This window comes from Helicoverpa armigera, chromosome 1 (assembly GCF_030705265.1).
Source record: "Helicoverpa armigera isolate CAAS_96S chromosome 1, ASM3070526v1, whole genome shotgun sequence".
Taxonomy (NCBI): domain Eukaryota; kingdom Metazoa; phylum Arthropoda; class Insecta; order Lepidoptera; family Noctuidae; genus Helicoverpa; species Helicoverpa armigera.
Window position 1 is genome coordinate 9,510,284 of NC_087120.1, and position 25,473 is coordinate 9,535,756.

The 25,473-nt window shown below is 36.2% G+C and overlaps 1 protein-coding gene across 10 annotated transcripts in view; it reads left to right on the forward strand.

Moving 5' to 3' along the window:
* LOC110378206 (pleckstrin homology domain-containing family G member 5) overlaps positions 1–25,473 on the forward strand; it is a 65,087-nt gene that overhangs the window by 18,340 nt on the left and 21,274 nt on the right. For 6 of the 10 annotated variants that reach the window (XM_049836691.2, XM_021337365.3, XM_021337369.3 and 3 more), the window contains exons 5-6: positions 13,276–13,432; positions 25,081–25,190. In XM_049836691.2, coding sequence (XP_049692648.2) covers positions 13,276–13,432; positions 25,081–25,190 — 267 coding nt within the window. Of the gene's footprint in view, positions 1–4,036; positions 4,784–13,275; positions 13,433–25,080; positions 25,191–25,473 lie in introns of all 10 variants that reach the window. The other 4 variants (XM_049836963.2, XM_021337367.3, XM_049836795.2 and 1 more) reach the window with 2 other exon arrangements.

Sequence of the window (25,473 nt, forward strand, 5' to 3'; positions counted from 1 at the left end):
ATTTTAGAGGTGATTGTAGATATTCGTAGTCTAATGACATTCCGTCGGTTTCACGCCGGGGTTTCTTTATTATCAGCGTTTTATCGTCCCAGTTCTAGGCGCGAAACTTCACTAATATATAGAAAGATTGAGTATTAATCACCACGCAACTCAAATACTCAAGTTTGGTGATTTCAGACTTTATAGTCCAAGTTTCCTCGAGGCTGTATTCATACACTTGTAATCTGTCATTGGTGTCAATCTTTGGTGTTTAAAAGTTATGAAACATTATAATTAAAATAACTTGAACGATAATTAGCGCAAAACGCATTTGTAATACTGATACTACTACATGATAGATCAGATTTTTAGGAAACTCTAAACATAACAATAAAATCGATTAAGTTAAGTATCTAAACTGCTTATTAAGTTTATTAAGCATACAAAATAAGAAAGAACGTCAGGCTAAACGGACGTTTAAATAACAATAAAGAATTCAATAAAAAATAAACTGTAAAATATTCTGAAATTTCCAAATTCATAGTATGAAACTATTTCTTACATAGGCACAGTCGCCTGTCATGTTCTGGGCCGATGAGAATTTATTCATAAATCACCTGGAACTCTTCGTCCGCCAAACTGCAAAGATATCGACGTAAGTGGGTCAATGAAACTTAGCCGCCAGTTAAAGTTTATCCATCGCCTTTGCCAACACGGTGTACCGACATCACATGACTTGTTTTCGAAGCTTGGTTTGACTGAGCGTTCGATATCTATACACCGCATTCTGTAAGCAGCTATTGTTCTCTTTATATCCATACAATACGGTGGTTTAATAGATAATTAGCTTGACAGCAAAACGTGGGAGTTCGATTTAGTTTGTAATTAACAAATGTGCACGCTCACGTGAATTGCTTAGCAGTTTTGTTGAAATCCTTAAATGGGTGTCTGTAACTTCGCGAAGGCCTTTCAAATTGAGATGCTCGAATTTGCTTCAACATACAAGCTTATCGAAGTGGGCACTGCTTGAGAAACATTAGCGCAATATCTGAGCCGCAATGTTTTATGGGTAGTAGGCATGCAAAGACCTTATCAGCGTAAAGCCCGCTTTTCACTATGGGTTGTAATATAATATATTTACATCCTGAGATATAATATTTTATCCCTCGTCATACATTTAGAAAAAATATTTATAGTTTGGAATGTAATATATAATGCACATTGAGAAATGTATGATGAGCGATAAAATATTATGTCTCAGCATGCAATATATATTATATTATATCCCATAGTGAAAAGCTGGCGGCTGGCTGGCTTAAAGGCGTATCCAACTCTTGATTAAAACTACTGAAAATATTTTGTAAACAAAAACAAAGGAATCTATTCATTATAACTAGATTGCGAGTTTCCTACAATCCTCATTGCATTGGACAGGGGTGGTTTACACTGAGATGAATTCTTGCGACAGTTACAAATGATGCGGCCGCTGCTCAACAGCTATTGTTAGCAAATACAATAACAAATACAGATTTCGAATATTAAATGCCACCGTAATACATTGAGATTAATCATATTCAAGATTTCAAATACCAGCGACCTTTGATACGAAGTAGTTTATTGCGAAAAGTCTGTAACGCGAAATGGATGGCCGAAATCTAAAAATAAACTTTTGAAAATAGTTTTCAAAGATTGCAGGTACTTACTTTATTATTACAATAGCAGTGGGCCGGTTGATAAACATGCGTAGGGCTCGCATGTCACATCCCTACGTCAATCATAATAAAGAGTCGCCTTATCGGATGTCCAGCATGGGCATCAATCCATTAGGTAAATTAGTGAAATCCAATCGTTCGATTGTAGCTTATAAAGGTACACTCGAAATTCATTTCTACTGGTGTACGTTTTATGGGATGATGAAATTGATATGGACTACGTGAAAATTTGTAATAATTGAGAATGTATAAATTCAGTCTCAGCTGACACTTCAGGAATTCGGTCTTTAACTAAACAAGGCGTGTATAGAAAATAGTTCCGTTTGTTTACATTGTGAAAAGGATCGTGTGTTATGCTGAGAGTTTTTGAACAGTGCTCAAAAGAAGATTGAGAGCTTGTCCGAATTTTTAAAAAGTTCACGTCAAGCATGTTTACAGAGACTGAACTTTAGATATCGTCTTTTAATATTTAGGTTTTTCGCAAACAAAAAGCTATCAATATTACCTAGCGATGGCAAAATGGCCCACACTTATCGCTGTCAATACAAACGGGGTAGGCGACCATTACCATGTTTGGGGTCGAACATCAAGGTTACCGATTCATTTACTTACTTCCGACGACAAATATAATACCCACCCTCAGTATGTATGCATGTATATTTTAATATACATGAATGAAGGCATTGAATCAATGCCAAGTCCATAGTATTTGAGCCACATATCAATAGTATTGTAAATAAATAAAAGTATTGTAGTTATTTCTCCATTACGGCATAAAGAACTTGTACTATCAAAACCTAATCATATAATTCTAGTAATCTATTTATAGCTAGATATCAAGTTGCCAGTACAAGACTGCAGGCTTCTCCGAGTCGTGACAGCTGACAGTTCCTGGAACGTTTCTAAACTGTAGTCTATCTGTATTAGATTCTGTGCAATTCATGTGAGCCTTCAATCTAATCATGCCACGTGCACTTTGATTCGTAGATGCCGATTTACAGCCGTATTAATTTCACGGCCGGTAGCCGCTTTGATACTGTGATCTCATTTCAGTGCTCATCAGGCTTACATTGCCGCATCACATTTAGTCTGATTAATGTAACGATTCGAATTAGCTTTAAGAACGGTTCACTATCATGTAGCTCCAATTTAGCACTGATATTTATAATGTCAAAGGGCTTTTTTGAGATTTTAAGTCTTTATCATCTCTCATTAAAGATGAAAATTCTAAATAATTTAATAAATTATTCAAAGCAAATACTGAGTTGAATTTCTTCTATTGTGGACGTAGGTATACACAGGCTTAATACTACAAAGTACCCCAGAAAATCGTATAATATATAGAAACAATATATTTTCCATAAAGCTAATTTAAGCAAGATTATGTTTAGTAGGAATTGTTTTGAGCATTTCACGTAATTATCGCAATACTGCAAAAGGATTATAGCTACTTTCGTCGACTTTTTCCCACATCATAACGAATCAATCTGTATCACGGAATTCAGATATACCCCATTTTACATACAGAGTGTGTCGTACCTAATAACATTTAACTAAATACGTTAATGTACTGGTAAATATATGCCGATTCGCACAAAAAAAAAACTAAAGTACCTACGTAAAATGATTTTTTCAAACAAAGTACTTAAATATAATAAAAATGTGCGAGAATTAGAACACCATTTAAGAGTCAGTCATTGTAAAGCACTGGTACTCAGCTGAATCCGGTTAGATTGGAAGCTGACCCCAACATAGTTGGGAAAAAGGCTCGGATGATGATGATGATAAGAGTTAATCATTACAAACAACTGAAATTCTCTCTTGAAAACTGACAACTGTCAACTTGTCAAAACATTCGATACTCCTAACTTTAACTCTGTTTTACATATTATGATATTGTAAATTATGAAAATGAAAACTGACTCCTGTGGCTAAACCACTGAATGGATTAGATTATTTTTTTACAATTCGCTATAGAATGTCATAAAGCATATATATGTGATAGGATTTAATGTGACTAGGTATGACACACACGATATAGAATGTGTAATCCAAATTTTTCAAATACTTTTTAATGACCGTGGTCAGATTACATTATAGTACAACAGCAAGGGAACTTAACACGTCGAAAGTACTAAACAGAAACAACTTAGATATAAATTAGTAAAGATAGCTATTGTGTATTTGTATTAAAATGTAATCATAATTTTTCCGGGATCATGTGCATTAACTCTGTTAGAAGCGACCACCAATGTTTGCGGTCTGCTACATACTTTTCTGCTGTGCTCAAGTACAACTGAAGGAAGGGGATACGATAAAATAGCGTTATTCTGGTGTTTATTTAGACAGAGCCAAACACAACCCACGCTAGCCGCCAACCCGACCCCGACGTTATGCCGTTCGGGGGGCGAAAAGGCGCGGGGCCAAGCGGCCGCAGCGCGTCTGAGAGTGCGGGACCAAGCGGCCGCGGCGCGTCTGGGAGTGCAGGACCGAACGGGCGTGGCGCGTCTGGGAGTGCGGGACCAAGCGACCGCGGCGCGTCTGGGAGTGCGGGACCGAACGGGCGTGGCGCGTCTGGGAGTGCGGGACCAAGCGACCGCGGCGCGTCTGGGAGTGCGGGACCAAGCGGCCGCGGCGAGTCTGGGAGTGCAGGACCAAGCGGCCGCGTCGCGTCTGGGAGTGCGGGACCGAACGGGCGTGGCGCGTCTGAGGACGCGGGGCCGAACGGTCGTGGTGCTTCTGGAGGCGCGGGACCGAGCAGCCGCGGAACTTCTGGGAGCGCGGGACCGAGCGGCCGTGGCGCTTCTGGTGGCGTGGGTCCGAGTGGCCGCAGCGCGTCTGAGGGGGCGGGGCCGAGTGGCCGCGGCTCTTTTGGGGGCGCGGGGCCGAGCGGCCTCGGCTCTTCTGGGGGCGCGGGGCCGAGCGGCCTCGGTGGCAGGAACGGCAGAAGAATTAGAGCGCCGGGGGTTGGTCCCGACGGCGAGATTATTCTCAATCCTGAACCCGCACGGGGTATTCATGGTGGCGGGTTCATCTACAAATCTAGCGCCTTGCGCGCTCCTAGACGACCTAGCTACTCGTACCCGGCCCATGTGAGTCTGTTGGCCTGAACGTAACTCCGCTCGTATGTCGCTTGTAGCACTTGTGCACCGCTGGTCGCGAATATTAAACAACTGTTATGCCGCACGGATTTGTACTAAGTGTGCCACAAATAATTAATAGGTATCGTTTCTGTTTGTTGTAATCAGCTCAGCCTAAATGTGTCAAAGTGTTGAAAACTTTTTTTCGTTGCAGCATGTTTCTTTCGTTCAGAATGATTTATGTTAGAACCAGTAGATTTATTCTTAATTCTTGCAATTCCAAAAACAAAAACACAAACATTTATATTCAGCAAAGGCTTGTGTTTAAACACCACCCAAAAAAGTACCTATTTTACTACCAAAAAAATTCTAAACGGTTACCAAAATGGATAAATGGTCACCAAATAACGTTTCCAAAAATATTATTAGATAAAATCATTTTTTCGTATTATTGACTACTAAAAAAATATATGTTTTAGACCTAATATTATATATTGTCACTACTTAGATGTTACCAATTATGTAATACCATGACTCCTAATTTGGTCATTTTTGTTAGACTAAAAAAGCTAACGATCGCTAGAATATTTCCCAAATACCCACCAAATACTGGGGTTCCCAAACGTACGTCGCTTATTTATTGTTATATGAAGGCCGCGTCTAAGGCTGGCCGGCTCTGCCGGCCAGCCTTAGACGCGGCAGCGAGCGCTGAAACTACCTGCGCCGAAGCTCGCAGGCCGCCTCGCCCCTCCGCGCCTACGCGGTTTTGAATTGCACTCTAGGGGTAGGGCAGACAAGACTACGTGGAGTCGGTTTTGCAGCGATTCGTTTTCGTCACTAACTTTGATTTTTGGTAGTAATATTAATCTTTTAGTTGGATAGAATTTGGTGACCAATAGAGCCGCCGTACACGGACTGCTTCAAGCAGTTGAGACCGACTGCTTAAAGCCGCGACCGCGCAGTGAACTATAGTCATTCATTCGCTGCCGTACACACGACTGCTCGAGCAGTGGCGACCGCTTCAAGCCGTCAACTGCATGATGAAATTCCATCGTGCCGTCGACCGCTCGCGAGCGGTTGCGAGGCATACACCGACTGCTCGAGCCGTTGACTGCGCTAGAGCAGTCGAAAGCTCTCCGACTTCGGCGTCTGTTTTCTCATTTGCCCACTGTTTTTTGAACATGGAGGGCGTGTGCGATAGTGATGCCCTTATTAGCGCTATTAAAACGCAAGAACTTATTTGGAACTATAAACTTAAGGAACACAGCGACAAAATAAAGAAGAACAATGCATGGGCAATTATTTGCGCCCAAGTAATTGAGAACTTTGATGAAAAACCAGTTGTAGAAAGACTGTGGTAGAAAATCAACTGCTCGAGCAGTTGGGTCGTAGCTCGAGCAGTCAACAACCGACAGCTCAAGCAGTCGACGCCGACCGCTCGAGCGGTCCGTGTATTTCACTCAGCCGCTAAATGCTCGAGCAGTCCGTGTACGGCGGCCCTTAATCCATTTTGGGAACCAAAAATAATATTTGTGCGAGATTTGCGATTTTTCTGATGTTATTTTATTTTTTTTGGATCATAATATTATATACTTTAGTGCCCTTTTAATAAAGTCAATTTATTTTTTTTGGAGTTGTTTATTTTATTTGGTGCCTCAGCTTAGAGTCTTAAAAATATTTTTGGTGACCACCTAAATTATACCCTTCAGGAAATAAGCTTACGAGATTTACGGAAATTAATTTGTCGAAGATGTAATACTCGGCTTCCGCGTAAGGTAAACTAACCCAACGGAAGGTAAACTACGGTCGTGCCGTGCCTGGCTTTTACATGTGTGATAGCTGGCTCCGTGCCACCTCGTAGCCTTCTCCATACAGCGGGGGCGTACTGCAGCGCTCCTCGGAATACGCGACCCAACAATACTTCAGTTTTGTTGTGAAGAGTCTCATAATATGTAGCTCCATCAACAGCTTTATTATCAAATTAGGTATTTACGGCACGCTAATAATTGTCGACGTTCGCAGACCTAACAAACTTAAGTTCGACAGTAAGATACTGTGGTTTTTGTCATCTCTCGACGTGTTAGATATAGCGAGACCTGTGCGTGCTAGTTATTTGTTAAGCAGACGAATAACAAAGAATGGCGAACAAGCATGCTCGTGGTTTGATATTTGTACCGGTAGAAATGGTTCGCATTGGGACAGTTTGTCTCCTAAAATGAAGAAAACTAAGTGCAATCCGTTTTTAAGAATAGGGATGTGATCTGAACAATGAGCTGGCAAACAAAGGTTTCGAGAAAAGCCCGAGCAAATAGGCTTTTAATTGCTCAATCGCTTTTAAAACAGAAGGTTAGGGATCGAATTATATGGAAAGATAATTTTGTCTTTTGAAAAAATCGAAGATCGTACTCCCGAAAGAGGAAAAAGTATTCTATTTAACATCCGACATACGGACCTAACTGCAAAAATGTAATGTACAAAAAAGCCAATAAAAATATTACCTTGGTTTCCAAGCAGGACTTTGTTGAAATGAGACTTGTCCTACAATCTAACTTTTGTAATTTATAAACATATTGATTAATTTATTTTTGGAAATGTATTTATAATAGAAGTAGTTGTTTCATACTTTATGCGATGCTTGACAAACGCACCCAGGCATGTTCGTTAACAACTTGTAGCTGTAGTTTCCAGCCTGCACACTCAATCTTGAACTAAATTCAATTGACGTATGCAAGTCAGTTTCGTGTAGCTTTAACTTTTGAAAGATCGCACTTCCTGCTAGCTCATGAGTTTAAGACGCCGACGAACTTCTTAAACAATTAATAGAATTTCGATATTCAAACATCTTCTCTTTGCCCACTGGCCGATTATTCACTAAGCGTAAAAAAACAATTTGTCATTTAATGACTTCTCTGCTTCGATATGGTTGTTAGAAAGTTATCAAGGCAGTAGTCCCCGCGAACAGTGCAAACATTATTAGCATAAATAACTGTTAAGCATTTCGTTAATGTCGTTTATCAGACATTATTCCAAATGTTAATAGGCGCAAAAATGTTAGCAATTCGTTTTTGTATAAATGATACTCATAGCTAGAGGTTTATGTGGTAAAATTAACCATATTAATATAATTAGTGATAGCATATAATTCGACAGTCATTAATTAGTTCGTCATGGAATTTTTGGTTCATAATATGTGTACATAAAGCATTATTTGAATCCATTATTGTTACAAATTATAAAATACCGATGTTACCTAAATAACAATTTTGCTGAGCTGTAATCATAATAATGATAATGATGAATAATACAACAATGTGAAAGCGAATTTGTTTGGTTTTTACATTTCAAAGGCAAAACCTCGTTCGTCAAAAAATACCTGATGTGTATGTACATAGATAGAAGGCTATGGAATACCTTCGTATTCATGTGCGCGAAGATGTTCCCGGGGTGCTGGTGAATATTGGTGAAAAATGAATATTTAATTAAATAACAAACAACAGTCCGCTCACTAATATGGAGTAATAAATAATACTCAGTTGTACAGTCATGTTAAGTTTTGTATACCGATTAATTGAGCACGAGTTAGCTAACTGGATGAATATACTTACTCAACACATTATTTTATACGGGATAACGTTTTATTGATTTAAACAATCTGTCAACAAGATTTGAAATAAGACCAGAAGTTACTGAGATTAGCACCATCAAACAAACTATATATAATGTATGTATAGATAAATGCCCGTTTTCACCAACAATCTCTTAATCTAAGTGCCACTTAGAATAAGGGCTCTCCCAATTTGGACATAAATAACTATGTAAAAAGGACACCTAAACTTTGGTGAAAACGAAATTCTTATTAAGTGTCCCTAAATGCTCTTAGGGGATCCCTAAATTTAGGTATTTGTTGGTAAAAATGGGCAAAAATCTTCTATCCTCCACCTATTTGCCCAACAAATCATTACAATCCGTTCAGCCGTTTTCAACCAAACTCCTTTTCTCATTGTTATATTTAGTAAGAAACTATCATAACTAGGTTCAGGTATTGTTCTCACCTATCTTTTGTTTACTGCATTCTTAGCTATCGGGGATATAGCTGTTCAGTGCGTTTACGAGCCAAATGTCACAAACAAAGGCCAGCGCCTTAAGGTCATAGCTTCACGACGCGAGCTCTAAAACTAATCTATCAAATCACTAAACATGAATTATAATTATACAAACCTCTCGCATGTGTGTCTTTATGAAAAACCTCCGAACAGATTTTCACGCGATTCATAGACTGTCGTCAAAATAAGAATTATGTTTCATTTCACAAGTATATAAAAATAGCGCTGACAAAACTTCCAGGAAACTTCTGGCTCCTCAACTCTGTCCTAGCAACGAATATTTATATTTATAAAGACGACGAAACATAATCTAAATGCCTTATTGGAAAAATGGTTTTGCGCCAAGGTTGCACACTAATTATTAATTAGTACACAATCTACTGAATCAAAAGTAGCCTTGACCTTATGCAAGACAGAACCTTCCCATGAACTAAACATAGCGGTAGCAGCTCCATAGAAAACTTAGTACACGGGTATCTTTTCGATTTCCAAATAAAAAGTTTATTTTTTCTGGAATATTCGTGACGAAATTCAAGCTTTGTGTTGTCACAGACCGAAAAGAACATGTAAAAAAATCTACCGACATATTTCGAATTGGAAACGTGTTCTTTGGCGGTTGAAATATTTGATTGGATTGCATAACCATTATCGTATATATTTTTTGCTGCAATTTGCACAGTTACGTCATCTGGTGGTAGGAATATATGAAATATAAACTTATCTACCAATATGAATACTTTTCGTGGATAAACTTAAAAGAGAATTGCAAAAGATATTAATGATAGACACAAAGCACCGCGCTCCGCCGCGGTTGACGGTGAAGCTTGTATTCTAACTACTATGAAATTTACTCAAACGTTGTGCACGAACACCGCTGGGCTCTGTGGAATCCAGAATCCGGAATACGCGGAGTCGTACCTACGTGAATCCTCATAAACCCTAAATCATAAAAAAGTTTCTTTAAAAAGCGAGAAAAAAGACGAAAAAAAATTAAAAGATGGACGCAAAACATTGCACAATATAATTATTGTGCAATGTTTTGTATTTTAATAATTTAAAATAAATATATCATACGGTTTGCATGTCTTTATTTTTCTTATCTTTTTGAGTGAGATTAAATTCTTCAAGATTTATTGAATTCTTGCAGATGTTTCCCAAGAATTGATATTGCTATCTTGGAAACCTTCTGCCAATAGTATTATAAAGTGTGGATACTTCCAAGAAGGCGGGACAAGAAATGTTAATAAAATTGATGACAAAAATATGAATCTATCTAACAGAGTAAAGAGAAATTTTGCTTTATAAAAACTTAAGTGGGACATTTCACCAGATTATAAATATACCTACTAATTATATGTATCTTTGATTTTGAAATGTAGGATTCCTTAAAATAAATCAAGGTGATTTTCATTATAGAGTTATTCAAAGGATAAAAAAAAAACAAGGCAGGAAATATGAAGACATTAAATTAAATTGTAGTCTGCTACGCCGTAGCCAGTGCTACGTCATCCGCTACGAATTGGTTGAGTGACCAAAAGAAAGTACCGACTTGATTTATGTAGTAGTACTTTTAATTGTATAGAACTTCTTAACCTTTTACTTGATTTTATAATGTTCTACATTCCTTGTTCGTGTTGCAATATGACAGACTCAATTACTGGCTACTTAAAATTTTACCAACCATTTAGTCGCTTTCTTGAATGTCTATCAAGACTACACTATACAAATACGCTCGAGGATCGTTTTAGAATCTTATTTCTAAAAGTTACGAATAACCTATTATTTATTTCATATTTGTAATAAATACTTAATGATTTGATTCTCATACATGAACCGAATATTGTTCAGTAAAGCCTTGAATGCACTGAATAAAATTATTGATTTATGCATCTATTTTAAAGACAAGAAAAATCGATCGTCGTTCTATGTATTTTAATGAAACAACATGATAGTATATGTCATTCTAAAGAAGTGGTAAAATATCACATAATGTGCATAACACAACATGCATATGGATACAGGTACAAAGTGTCGTAGCAAGAGCACACACTTTAGTGTAAACAGTGGATAAACTTAGGGCAGAAGCAGCGTCAAAAGGTTGCTCATCAATACATACAGTCACACACCAAACGCACAACAAATGATGTCGTTCATAGATGTATTAGAATACATGTCCAAACTGACATCAAAAGTCTAACGTCGTACATTACGTCACGTGGTGCTTCAATCACTCGACCTATTCCTCATTCATCACATACAGGCTGATAACACGTCCAAGCCAGCACATTGATAGTATTTGCTTAGACAGTTATCCAATCTCCGTCAGTGACGGTTAACTTCGTTCACTATACTAGTTACTAATAGGTAACCAGAACTACGGAAATGTTCTATATTGTTTGTGAACTTGAATGCCAAACCATTAACGTCTCAATGATGGCGCACTGGGTCCTACATCCTGACTATCCCCCGTTATTACACTTTGTTGGTTTTAATTAGATGTGGTGCACACATAACCCATTTCACAGGAGTTTTATTGTCATGTGCCTAATTAAGAAATATAAAGCTCGTATGATTTACAAATATAAAAATGTAACTTATAATTCATAAATATGTCTCTATTATAAGAGGATGTACTCCCAAACGAGTTTCGCACTGTTCAGTCTGACATTAATGTAATGTGCATTTCTGATGCCTCATATACAACTTTGGCCGATAGGTAGCCCTCAACTAACTATTAATCAGCACCCACACCTAAAGAGTTCCTTATGAAAGGGGCTTGTGCATGATCCTATTATGAGTTTACTATATATCAATGCAGGCGTGTTGAGGTGAACTCAGAACAAGTGCATATCTATGAAATTATTTTTGACGGCAAGTAAATATCAGTGGCTAAATATAACTCACACTCCAGCACATCGGTGGAGCTGAGGGCTTATTTGGCAAAGGCACTCGATATTAAATAACTTTCGAAGGATCACCCTCGCATTAACCTTGAAGAAAGGGAAATGTTGAGAGGTTACGCGGACCAAAGTGTCACACAGCGCGGATTTTTCAATTATTTTACAGAAAGGGAGGGCCCTTTTTGTTTGAGGGCAAGGGCTATTTCGTCACTCCTTGATAAATGACACCACGACCTTTACAATTTTGAGCAACATTGTTTAATAGGCTACACGAATGTGCCGAATAGTGCTATTGTTTTCTTGTATGTAAACTATAATTCTTATTAAAAAAATGATAGGCTAGTTTTAAAGTCTTGCTAGTGTTTGTAGAAAAATATTGGTACCTTGTCTTTAGTGTAATTATTCCGAAAGTCTACTTATTTTAACTATATTATTTAATTAAATATAAGTCTAAGATCGTAATTAAACTAAATTACACTGTACCTTTGCACTGTAAGTTACTCTTGTATGTGCTAATTTAGATTTGTGCATGTCCTTTGCTATTTGTAGATAACATATAAGTTAATGTTTGTACTGAATCCTTTATGTCTGCATTTACATTAACCAACATAAATTGTGAGTGAATGCGAATAGATGTTTTTTTTTGTAAGCTTGCTCTGTATAATAAAACTGCCCGATTGTTTCAAAAGTTTATTTAGAGAAAGGTGGGGAGCTGCAGACGATTATAACTACTGCAGATTATTTTGCTGTAATCCTATGAATGTACATTCTAATGATAAAAAATGGAACGAAATGGAATGGGAAGTCCTTACAGAAAATAATGGGGCGACCTCAATTTAAAGAGCCACTTTATTTAAATGGAACTATATATCGTTCATTAATTTTTAAATAAAATAGGATAAACCTTAGATTTTCGGGAAGATCAAGTCATCTTAGTAAATGCTAACATCAATTTGCCAAGTTTTTCAATAATATTAAGCTTGCCAGCTGGATAGCTCATACCTTGGTTTTGAGGACTAACAACGATTTTTCTGCTCGAGTAAGTTCTCCAATAACTAGCAACGCAATTGATAAATAAGTAATAAAATAAGTAATATCATTTCACGTAAACAGAAATAACACAGCGGTGAGTCGGCAACTGGGGCAATAATGTAATCGTTTGTAAATCTCCCGGACTCTGCTTCTGAGCTTCTTTATTACTTATTACTGCAATAATAGTAGACTGTAGTATTACATGGATATTGCATTAAGCGTAGCATGAACAGTGACTGATGCTTTCAGTAATTCGACGTTAGCATTAGCGAGCCTGGCTTCCTCTCCCACCTGGCTACGTGACCCCGATACTGTTCAGCTACAGAAACTAATGACGCTACAAATTACACGTACGCTTCAACTTAGATACGAATAAAACTAAATTGTATGTAATCGTACACTCAATGTATGTAGCACAAAAAACTTAATGATTCCTTCAATACCCTAATCTATTGTTTTTGTTTTGTAGAGTATTCCAAACCTGGTGGCAATACTAGCAGATTTCGAACTGAACGGGATACCAGAGCTGGAAGGGTTTACTCTCACTGAAATCCCTGACGAAGCTTTAGAATATCTTCGCTGGGCAGAAACTCCTTCGAATTTGGAAGAATTTATAGCATATAGAAGTAAGTACCGGTATAAGTAGATTTTTTTGCATCCCAGGTGTAAGTAGACATTTTTGTATTTAGTTCATTTATTTATTTATTGGTTCATTAACAACGTCCACTGTTCGAGAAAAAAACCTTAAAGAAAGAATTGGTATGTGTGACAGTCTTAGTCTAGTCTAGTTTTGACTAGTCTGGACACTTATCAGAACACTAGTAATGCGTAAAAATGAATTAAATTAAAATGTAACTAAAATCAATGCGCTTGGATCCGCCGCAGTTAACAAAACGAAACAAGATTCTAGTATAAAAACGTAACGTGAGATGGATGAGTGACGATGATTTAAGGAGTTAGTTTTATTAGTTCAATATATTAAAAAATAAATAGATTCATTCATTGTAAAATCAATACTTGATGGCATGGAAAACCCACTTTAGGGTTGTAGTGGCTTGAACAAAATCCTTTCGAATGCGGCAGGATTTCACATTGATCACTATCTGGATCTGACAACTACTACTACTACTGTAGAGGTCTACAGCCACATACCGTATATTATTCGTCGAACAAGACAAATTATAAGTTACTTATTAGGTACTTATTACAAAATAAAACCCAGTCTTATAGGAGCAAAATGCACGCCAATTTATCACAATACAATTTTTGTTTTATTTTGAATCTTAACAAGTAGTATAAAGAGCTAGTAATGTATTGTAATTAACGCGTTTGGGATTATATAGTAAAAAACTTTATACCAAGAATATTTTTAAGAAATTAAATTTAAAAATTAATATATGCAAATATTCCCTACAGAACACACAACAATAACTCTTAAAAAGTATCGATAGATCTTGTTGCGCGCGTGGAGTGGTCCGACCGCGATTAATGGGACGAAGAGTGCGCCTAACCCGCTAGAATTATGCAGTAGACCAATATATTCTATCCTGTACTTTAATGCTACAACCCGTTACTTTATAAGGCAGCTTGAAATACACCAATAATTTTCTGAGATTTATGTACCTAATGTAGCAGTTACAGAATTTCATTTTAACATTCTTGCAAATGCACCTTTGTGTGTGAAACGGTGTATTACGATATATTATAAATATATGTAATCTGACGCCGCGTTCCAATATATGTGAGATCAAATGAAAAATTGCTGTAGGTACTGATATTTTCCAATAGGTACTATAATATACCTTAGTACCTTACATCTTATGATGAAAAATATGAAATTCTACTACGAAGGTTTCCGTAATTTTATTAGTGTGCGAAGTAAAAAGTTATAAAATATTTGAGCTTCCACAAAAAAAACGAGTTTTTCAAAATGTCAATGTAACTTTTTGAAAATACTTTAAGCTTTTTATTTCATTCAACTTAACATTTTGCTTGTTATGTATTGAAGTGTAGTCGTATTATTTTTACAAAAATATTATTGAGTAGGTGCTCAAATTTTTTTGGCGTCTAGCGAAATATATTCAAAGATTTTCAAAATGACGCACATAGTAGCGGCCAAAGACAAAGGAGCGCTGCATTAAGCAATTTTCACTGTCACACTATAGTCTCTGTTGTCAAAGTAGAGCTAATATTAATAATACTGAGCGCTGTGACACGAGGAGCATCAACGACTTTATGCCGAAGTTGTGTAAATCGATTTCAGCTTGTATTGTTTGGAAACAATATCAATAATAGTTTGTCAGTGCAGAATCCTCTTGGATGCGCTCCGCCATATGTGTGCTGGACGCTACAGTCCCACTGGACGCGGCATAGCCAGGCCGAGGCCAGCTCGCAGGCTCAAGCGAGCGCAGTCCCGGTAGCCGCACAAACTATCACATTCTTGTAAACAACTGCAATAGAAAATTTAACAAGTTTTGATCTTTCACACGGTGGGACATCTTTCATCGCCTATCTTCTGTTTGTTCCCTAGATTTCACAAAGACAATTAGGTTAAAGCTAAACAAAGAAAAGTTGACCACATGTTGGTTACTGTAGAACTTTGTAACTGAGAAGAAGAAATTAAAGCTCAAATTAGTAGATAACAATGACCAACAAGATTCATAATAAAGATTTAATCCGTTTTTCTTATCAATCAGAAGGGTTTAATACTATCGATAAATGAGCCCGATGCGGCGAAACGGCGGTAGATATAGGACCAAGCATGCAATATTTTAGTGTCGACGGCTTGCGTGACTAGGGCAAATACCGATGTGATTTTTGTAATGAATCGTCCACTCTGCTAGCTTAACTATTAGTTATGTGTGTGATAAGAAAATTATCATAATAACACTAATGTTAGAAGATTACAAGGCACTTGTTAATTTTGTTGTGACCTACGCACTGAAATATTTTAATTACTTAGTCAATAAAAAAATTAATTTATATTTTTTGATGATGTAGCTAGGTACTCATATTCCTCCCTTCCTACGAGAGTTTTACGATACAACTTTGCATGCGGAAAGCCTCAGCAGTAACAGTTTATCATTGCACTAGAGGTACTTACCTAAGTTGCATGTAATAGGCGTACAACACGAAACAATGTTTCGAGCTGCACAAAATGAAACAAATAGCTGTAATGTCTCGTTCCAGCTTTATTTGCGTGTAAGTTACACAAGAAACAAGCTGCCATAAATCAGTATGCTTCACTTATCAACTTATCAATTAACTTTCAGAAAAAAGACTACAGACAAAGTATAAAAACTTATATAGTTTAGTAAATCAATACGAATTTTCCATTAAAATCAATTATGTTTCATGACGATTTATTGTTTATTTATTTATTTATTTATTATGTTAAAACGGTTTACACACCAATTACATCAACATAAAGAGAGAAAAGAAAAGAACATATCGTTATAAAATAATACAAATAAAACTTAATAATATTACAGAATAAAATAAAAAAAAAAACACAACAAAAGGTAAATATACAATTTAAATTAGACTTTACACAAATTAAACACGTTCACAGAGGCTGAGACAAAAACACATTATTATTTTAAAGTCATCAGCGAATAAATCACAGTTCGGTTCAGCTTCCATGAGGTCGTTGAGCATAGCTAGAGCACGGGGAACCGGTGATGAGGCGCGGGCCACTGTGCGACTTGTAGGTACGGCAAGTAGACGGTGTTTTCTTTTTTAGTGTTTTTTTTTTTTTATTGTTAGATTTATTATATTACCTACTAAACTGTTAAGTAAGATGCTTTCTGGTCGCCGCCAAATGCAGATAGTATTGTTATAGAAGAACCTAGAAATAAGCTATTAAAAATATTATGGCAAATTAGTAGAGGCTTTACATGAAGATATCATAATAAAAAAAATACAAAATGATTGATTGCAATATACATTTATCATCTTTTGTGTATCTATACAAAGATTATGTAGGTACTTGATAATTTAGCTGTAAGACTGTTAGCGAAGCGTACATATGATTATGCTCCCTAGCACGTTTGATTACATCTAGTATCCTAGATACGGTTCACGCGGTAGTATGAAGGTAGATACTTTAGCATATGACCTACTTGCCCTTGCTTGCTATAGGTCGGCGATGAATAATCAGGAGAGCCCTTTACAATAAATGTATGACCTCCTGCAGTTACATGCCGGATCTTGAACACAGATTAACTAAACTATACATAAGTTTTTGTGTATACTTTGTATGTGATTCATAATTCCCTAATGGTGTATGTTTAAAGGGCTGAAATAAAAATATGGAAATCTTCATAAAATTATTCTCTGGTTACTTAGGTACATACCGAAGAATTAAAAGCTCCTTTTTCAAATTGGGTATAATTAAGAGTTTTATAACCGTACCCGTACCTTGTAAGACGAGATCAAATTAAGATCTCAGCAAAACAAAAGTTCGAAGGCTTAAAATATAACAGGCGATTTCATGTGTAATGGAATGAGCAATATTTGTGCGTTGGCTCGATCATGCTGATTAGTAACACGCGAAGCTATCGGCACGCGACGCGACGCCGCCAATGACGCCTAACTCGCGCCACTACCACCTTTCACATCGGCAATGATTAGCGAGCTGGCCCGTTCGCTCTCCCCCGTATATTTGACGCAATAAATACCTATAATCATCTAAATACTAAAATAATGCCGGTAGGGTCCCGGGACACAGCTGCCTAGCGCAATCTGTCCGCCGCCTCCATTGGGCTCTTCCCATCAATCATCACATTTTATAAGCAACGGGAACAGAGCCTGCGCAATTTATTTTCCCATTTTACCCAAACTCACTTCTGGTAAGTTATTACCTGTACTAATCAAGTCCCTCCTGGCGTATCTACCGCTATTCCGTAGGACTTTTCTGAGAAACATTTTCAAGGTTATTGCGATACAAATTCAAATGTACGACTACTGAGAACGTCATATAGTGAGGTCCTCTCTAGACCCTCTCTTTATTTGCATGGACGATGTCGTTCTTGAAACTTGTATTTCACTGTATTCGTTTACTATGTTTCCTTATTGTAATATGATAGATTGTACCTTTCTTTTCTTCTACCGATTTATAATTATAATGTTCCATATTTAAGTAACACTTAAAATACTTAAGTGACTATACATATATGAGGTGCCGGGAGGCCTACACAAATAGCGAATATTTTGGAGGCGAACTTCATATCCCGGCCGAGTCGGCCGGTAGTTGTATATTCAGCTTAAATTCAGGCGACATTCCTCGCCCCAGGTGCTACATAATCCTACCTTAGTGTAATTTCCGACTTTATTTAAAACACGGATCAGATAGCAGTTTATTTCCTCTGTCTCTCTCTCTCTTTGCTCAGTGCACATATTACGTAGTTAAGTAAGCATCATATTATTATGGAAAATTTTAAAACCATTTTATAAAGTAATATGGATGATCTATTGGTTGAAGAAAAAAATGAAATCTCTTGTGGAAAACCATGAATTTGCTGTTTAAAGTGAGTAGCCAATAAGTCCTTTTAACAAATATGTATACTTACACTTAAAACATTCCTTTCCGGCCTCGCTCTTTCAGTAACGTAACAATATTTTATACTCAACATTTTATGATGCTTGTAACATGCAAGCAATCTGCAGAACGGATTAGTTTCTCCACAGCTTTGAGTACTATTTAATAGAAAAAAAAGAACAATAAACACACTTTTAATTTGTCTAATAACTACGAGTCATAGTAAAGGACAGTTGAAGCGAAGTCCTATGAAGATTTAAGACTTATCACGAAGTTCAAAGTACATTTACAAGGACTAAACGTAGAACTACTTTAAATAGGTAGAAATAAAATATAATTAAACGTTTTTGAAACTTGATAACGATATAATATATGTAGGTAATATAAGCACCTACCGTACATTTGTTTGTTATGTCCTCGTCCATGTTTGGCGTACAATAAGCAATATTCTATTCTAATGCTAGAAGTGTTAAAACGTTTAAAACCAAATACAAAGGGTTACGGCAAACGAACAACGAAGTTATCGTCTAAGGGTTCCGTATTTAATTTTTTAGAAAGGGAACCCTGAAAGGTAGCGGAAATCCGCTCTTCGGCCGGAACAGCTGTCGCGTTCGTTTTTATACGTCTATGTAGCGGGTGTGCACCCCAAAATTGTTAAGCTTCATACAGACTTGGCGTTCCTATGTCCAAATAGTTCGGTACACAAGAATATATAATAGGTAACTATAGTAATTAAGTAAGTATCACAAGTCCACGGGTTTTAGGCACGCATGTCGTCGATACTTGCCTCGCGCCGCATCCAAAATGTTTATACACTTTAGGTAGCTTAGTAGTAAAAATTGATTAAGCTTCGTACAGAAGGTAGATAAAAAAAATAGAATTTATTTGCAACCAGTCATCTAAATGATATTCCAGATACAAGTGCAATTGGACGGGACTTCTTTTTAACATGCTTAAAATAGCTTCATTTGTAACTATGTAAGAAAATCTTTGAATGGGAAATGAATACGAATGACCTGCGATTGCAATAAATAATCTAAAGAATCTTAGAGATTACAGGAACATACATTAAAAAGATTATGATAAAGTTGCCTGTATTCGTCTAAAATATTCTCGTAAAATGGCAACAAATATAGTAGGTATTATCAAGATTCTCGCTCATATAAGGTTGCGTTGTGTTGTTGCGGATCGCTACGCATCTTTATAGAGATCAAACATTCATAATGAGGTCCACATTGAAGAAACACTTCAAACCGCTTTACATAATACGGATTCATCAGAAAACATGCCTCAAGTACCGGTTGTTTACCAACCTTGTCTGTTCTTAAAAGCAAATTATAATATATTTTTAAATATTTAAATTATGATGCGATTAGTATTCGAGACTTTGGATTCCGTTTACAAATTGTCAATGATACTTGACCAGCGTATTCGTCTCATTTTGGTTACATTAACATAAATCTTGTAGGTACTCTTAGCAAGGAGATTTTTTATTCTTCAAGAGATGGTACACAAAATATTATATAGTAGCTTACAATATTTATTTGTGAATGTAGGTATGTATGTACAACTTGATGAATGAACTGCTTAAAATTCATTTATGCATAATAGTGTACTGGAAGATTCTTAATAACGATAGTAAAATATCAGATATTTTGCATTCGAAATTGCAACGTAAGTTAATGACAATTTATTCAATATAAAAGTACCCTTTGATGTTAAATTGCCGCACGAATTTAATTAGTTACGTTTTTCGTGGAAGTATATGTAGGTGCAGGCTATCGATGTTGATTGACATTTTAACATCCCTGTTGAATATTATTTACAGTAACTTCGACTAAATGAATATATTTAAACCGTGAAAATGTAATCAAACAAAAGTCAATAAGTAAACATTTTTCTGTAAGATTTATCAGCAAGCAGCGACGTTTCACTTTTCATTGATAATAATTATCCTCCAAGTTAATTCTGACAGAATAAGTCCTATACCTATCCTGCCGTCGTAAGAAAAAAGGGCACAACTAACATTTAAAAAAAAATTGAGTTACATACATATTTAGAATCAGAAAAAAAAGGCGCATCTGCTCAATTTTTTGTAGAATTTTATCTTTAAGGAATACGGAGATACAGATGGCTTAAAAGGCACAAATGAGACTAATATTCATGTTTTATAAGATGAAAAGACACATTTATTTACCATTTTATTGAAAAGGCACAAATACGTAGATGTGACTATAATTTCATATAGATTTTTACTAAAAACTACTTTGAAAAGGCACATCTACAACATAACATAAAGAAAAGGCTCAAATGCCAGATGTGCTCTTTCTACTAAATAAATAATCCATGTATTTCTCAATTAATTTACGTATAAAAGTCACAAAGACCCAGTTGTGCCTTTTCTTTAAATTATTTACGATTAGGGGTGAGGAAAGGAGGGCAGGGTTTGATTGAAACGCGTCAGTTGTGCCTGTGATGTCGAAGCTATAAGCGACGAATAAGCTCTAATAACATAGCTTAAAAAAGGTTAAAAACCAAAAGAAGATGGATCAAAATTGCCCCACGTCCTACAACAATGTGACGTATCTCAAAAAAAAGATAAAATGTAAAAAAAATATGGCATACTCTGTAACTTAATTTTTTTACACCTTCATACAAAAAAATGCTTTGAAAATTGTTCAGGCGCTGTTATGAAAACATCGATCATAAGACTATTTATAGACCATTTTTTTAAATTATATTTTTGTTTGATAGTGTGTACCTCACAGGTGGTCCCATATTCATCAGGTCAGGATCTGATGATGGAAACCCTAAGAAATCCAGGGCAACTTTTAAAAGTTGTAGGCATGCGCAGGATAAAAACTTTACAATGAGGTGTATGTCTGATAACACTATGCAACAGTGAAGGTTTGGAGCTGACCTGATGATGGAGACGAAAGAGGGTCGAGGGAAATCAACAACTGAATATGTAAACTACCTCGTGTTTGGGCTTATATATTATTTGTATTGAATAGACCTTTACAACAGTGAAATTTTGGAGCTGACCTGATGATGGAGACCAGAGAAGGTCAAGCGAACTCGACAACTGAATATGTAAACTACCTCGTGTTTGGTCGTATATTATTCGTATTGATGAGAACTTTCCACTAATACGGATAGTAACAACTAAGCTTGTCACTGAAAAGCCAAAAATAAAAAAACTTTTACAAAAAAATAAGACCGACTCCCAAAACAATGAAAAGCACCGACTTCTAGGCCGATGCACTTTTTTTTTTTTAATAAGTTGCATCGTGTAATCAGACATACACCTCATTGTCAAGTTTTTATCCTGCGCATGCCTACAACTTTCAAAAGTTGCCCTGGATTTCTCAGGGTTTCCATCATCAGATCCTGACCTGATGAATATGGGACCACCTGGGAGGTAGACACTATCAATCATATAATACATAATTTTAAAAAATGGTCCTTAAATTTTCTCATGAACAATTTTTTATAACAGCGCCTGAACAATTTTTGAAGCATTTTTTTCGTATGAAGGTGTAAAAAAATTAAGTTACAGAGTATGTCATATCTTTTTTTACATTTTTATCTTTTTTTTGAGATACGTCACATTGTTATAAGACGTGGGGCAATTTCGTATGGATTGTGATCCGTCTTCTTTATGCTCCTATTACTACCTCTATTAATATAGAATATTTTGAGAATATTTTAGAGATTTAGAGATTATTTTATAGATTTTTAAATTGGGTCCAACCTATTATTATTAAAAAGAATATAAATATTAAATTTTGATTTTCCTTAGGTATACTTACTTAGGTAACTAACTAAAAACTGTAATTGAGTTTAAGTATTAGCACTTTTTCTTTCTTATTTATAAGTTCTATTAGTTAACCAAAATTGATGGATGAGATCCCTAATAATTTAAAAATAACTATTGAATATTAAGAAAGGTTCTTTTTTGTTTAAATGTTGGTGTCCTAGAAGTAAATTTGTTTCAGTTATTTGGATAAGGATAACCAGAAATGGCATGACAATAAATGTTTTATAGTTTATTAAAGTTTCCTCGCATGATTATTTGTCTTTTTTTGTAGAAAAAATTTAGTAAATTTGCATTAAAAAAGCGCAATTAGACAAATGTGCCCCTTCTTTCAGACTCAATGACTAATTTTCTTGAAATATTAAAAAGAAAGGTCACATTTGGTTAGTTATGCCATTTCTTTGTAGTAAGTGGTATTTTTTAATTATTTTTTTTTTAAGTTGAAAGGAATAATTTGAATTTATTTTAAAATTAACTATATATAAAAACTAAAAAGTTAAAAATATAATAGTACTAACCTTCACGCATATATCATCAGTATTTTTTTTTCTTTTAAGCTATAGGTTTCCACGCTATGGAGCAGAATATGGTAAAAACTTTAATCTCAATTATCTCAGTTTGACCAAAATGGTAGATGTGCCCTTCTTTCATACGACGGCAGTATCTATTACATAGATTGGGATTGCCTCGTATAGCTGTCGCAAGTGCGGCTGCTGAGCACGAGGTCTCGGGTTCGATTCCCGAGTCGGGCCGAAATCACTTTGTGGGTTTTAGAAGACTTTTACAAAGCAGCCCGGAGCCTGGAAGCTGGTGATTGATACACCCGTGCATCGGAGAGCACGTAAATGTCGGTCCTGCGCCTGATCTCTCTCCGGTCGTGTCGGATTACCGTCCCATCGGGCTATGAGAGTTAAGGAATCGGGCTATGAGTGCACCTGTGTCTGCGCAAGTGCTCGTGCACTATAATATGTCCTGCGTAGTTGGCTAATCTCCTTACATGAGAACAGCCGCCGTAGCCGATAATCGGCTAGGAGGACATCATCACATAGATTGGGAAACTTAATAAAAAGCGGAAGAAGTCGGGCTGTGAAAAAGTGCCATAGCCTGATATAAATAGAGAATACAAAGATGGTGTTCAAACATTGGCCGTATTGTTTCGACCAAACATTTACTTCTTGTTGACCAATTAGGATTTTACGACGCAATCGATATTAATAGTGCCAATTAGGTTAAAGCTTTGGTTTCCTAGGAAAGCGGTGCCGTCATATAGCGACCGTAATACAGCGGTGAAAGACATCACCAGAACGTTGTCTATGTAAACAAAATGGGGTGGTTTCCTAGAGAGCGGTAACTGACGCCGTAACTTCAAAAAGCGGTGCCGCCATTTGCATGACGGCCGTCTTGACGGTGTCAGATAGTTTGGTGAACGTTTTATTGAAAGCGGTGAAGCTTTTTTAATACGTATTTGTGTTTTTTTTTTCGGAACAACGTCAAAAATTTGTTACAACTCTTGGAGCAGCGAGGACGACGAAATTTTAATAGATTTCGTTCGAAACCACGAAGGCAATATCTAACATAAAAAGTAAAGATTATAGAAAAGTCAACTAAAACAGAATTGGTGTTGTGAAATTTGAGAAATATTAAATAAAACAGGTTAGTAAGTATGATAAAACGAACAAAAAGTTCATGACGGTGTGTTAAAACGGCCGTGGAACTTTCCACATGTAATCACCGTAAAGACGACCGTCTATTTGCGTCCGTAATAAGACGGTCGCTATGTGACGGCACCGCTTTCCTAGGAAACCCAAGCTTAACACATTCTTCAGAGACCGTCATAGGCATTAAAATCGATGGAAACAATTGACGAAAGAACTACAAGCACTACTTACTTAATACTGACTGAACGGTCCATTGCGCCCTTGTTAAGCACGTGTGAAACGCTTGTTACAAAGAATGTTATAAGTATGAATTTAGATAGATAGACAGGCTAAGGATAGGCCGACCCTAAAGCTATGAATACAGGGCAAGAAAAAGAATAGAATAAATTATAACATCACTAAAATGATTGACTTTACAACGGTACGGTGTAGGCAAAATTTAATGAATTTTGTGCAGTATGGAGCATTCATTTATCTATACTGCATTATGACCTATCTGATCAAAATTAATTGAATAGCTAAGTACTTGAATTGTTCAACCTATATGATGATCGTTCATGAAATTCGATTTTCCTTTTTGTAATTTCCGCACGTGGTGGTTTTCGTTGTCTATTTTGAATACCTATTACATTTAGTATATTTTGAAGCTTATCGGTTATTTTCATCTTTAAACACAGAATAAAGTTATTGAAAAGCTTGCGTTTGTTTTCATAATTTGTAGTGTGAGTAGATATAATATAATAATAATAATAAATCATTTATTCAGATAACCAAGATATAAATATAAATACCTATTATAGGTAACTAGTGCTTATTGGAAATTGTTTGTGTAGCACGGTTTTTAATTTTTTTTAAAGTAATATCATGCATGCTGATTGTATCAAGTATTGTATGTATATTGTTCGGTTATTAGGTATCTTTATTGAAGATAAATCCCACCATACTATTCTCAGCTATGTAGCTGTTCTTAAAGTAATGCCCATTTTCACCAACAGATACCCAAATATAGGGATCCCCTAAGAGCATTTAGGGAACACACTTAATAAGAATTTCTTTTTCACCAAAGTTTAAGTGTCCCTTATAACCTTTATTTTTGGGGGAGCCTTTGTCAGGGAAACGTTAAGAGATTGTTGGTGAAAACGAAAATATGTGTTATTGATGTTTGATTTTATGTTATTGATTATTGTTGTTTGCATATCATATTTGAATGTTCAATATAGCTCTTACTCGAAGTTTAGGGATATTAATATGTATACATAGTCGCTCTATGCCCAGACTTGCCGGCCGAGGAGGAGGCCAGGCAGGCCGTGATCAAAGAGTTGATCCATACTGAAGCTGTTTACATCCACCATTTGCTGACCATTGTCCGGGTGAGTCCTTTTATTTAACACCTAAAAAAAAACTCATTGAACAATCGCCCAATATCTCAGTCCACGCTGTACTTAACTAACCAACATTCCTTGCATTTCCACAGTGCTTAGTTACCAATGCTTAATTACTTGAATATATAAATTTCTTACTGTATTGTACTGGTTAAGGTTAACATTAAAGTTAGTTTCGTCACTGTTTTATCATAATACCTGTGTCTTTGTACCTTCTTGTAATTACCGTTAGCTACTGTCCCACGTAGTACGAAAATATGATTTAAATTAC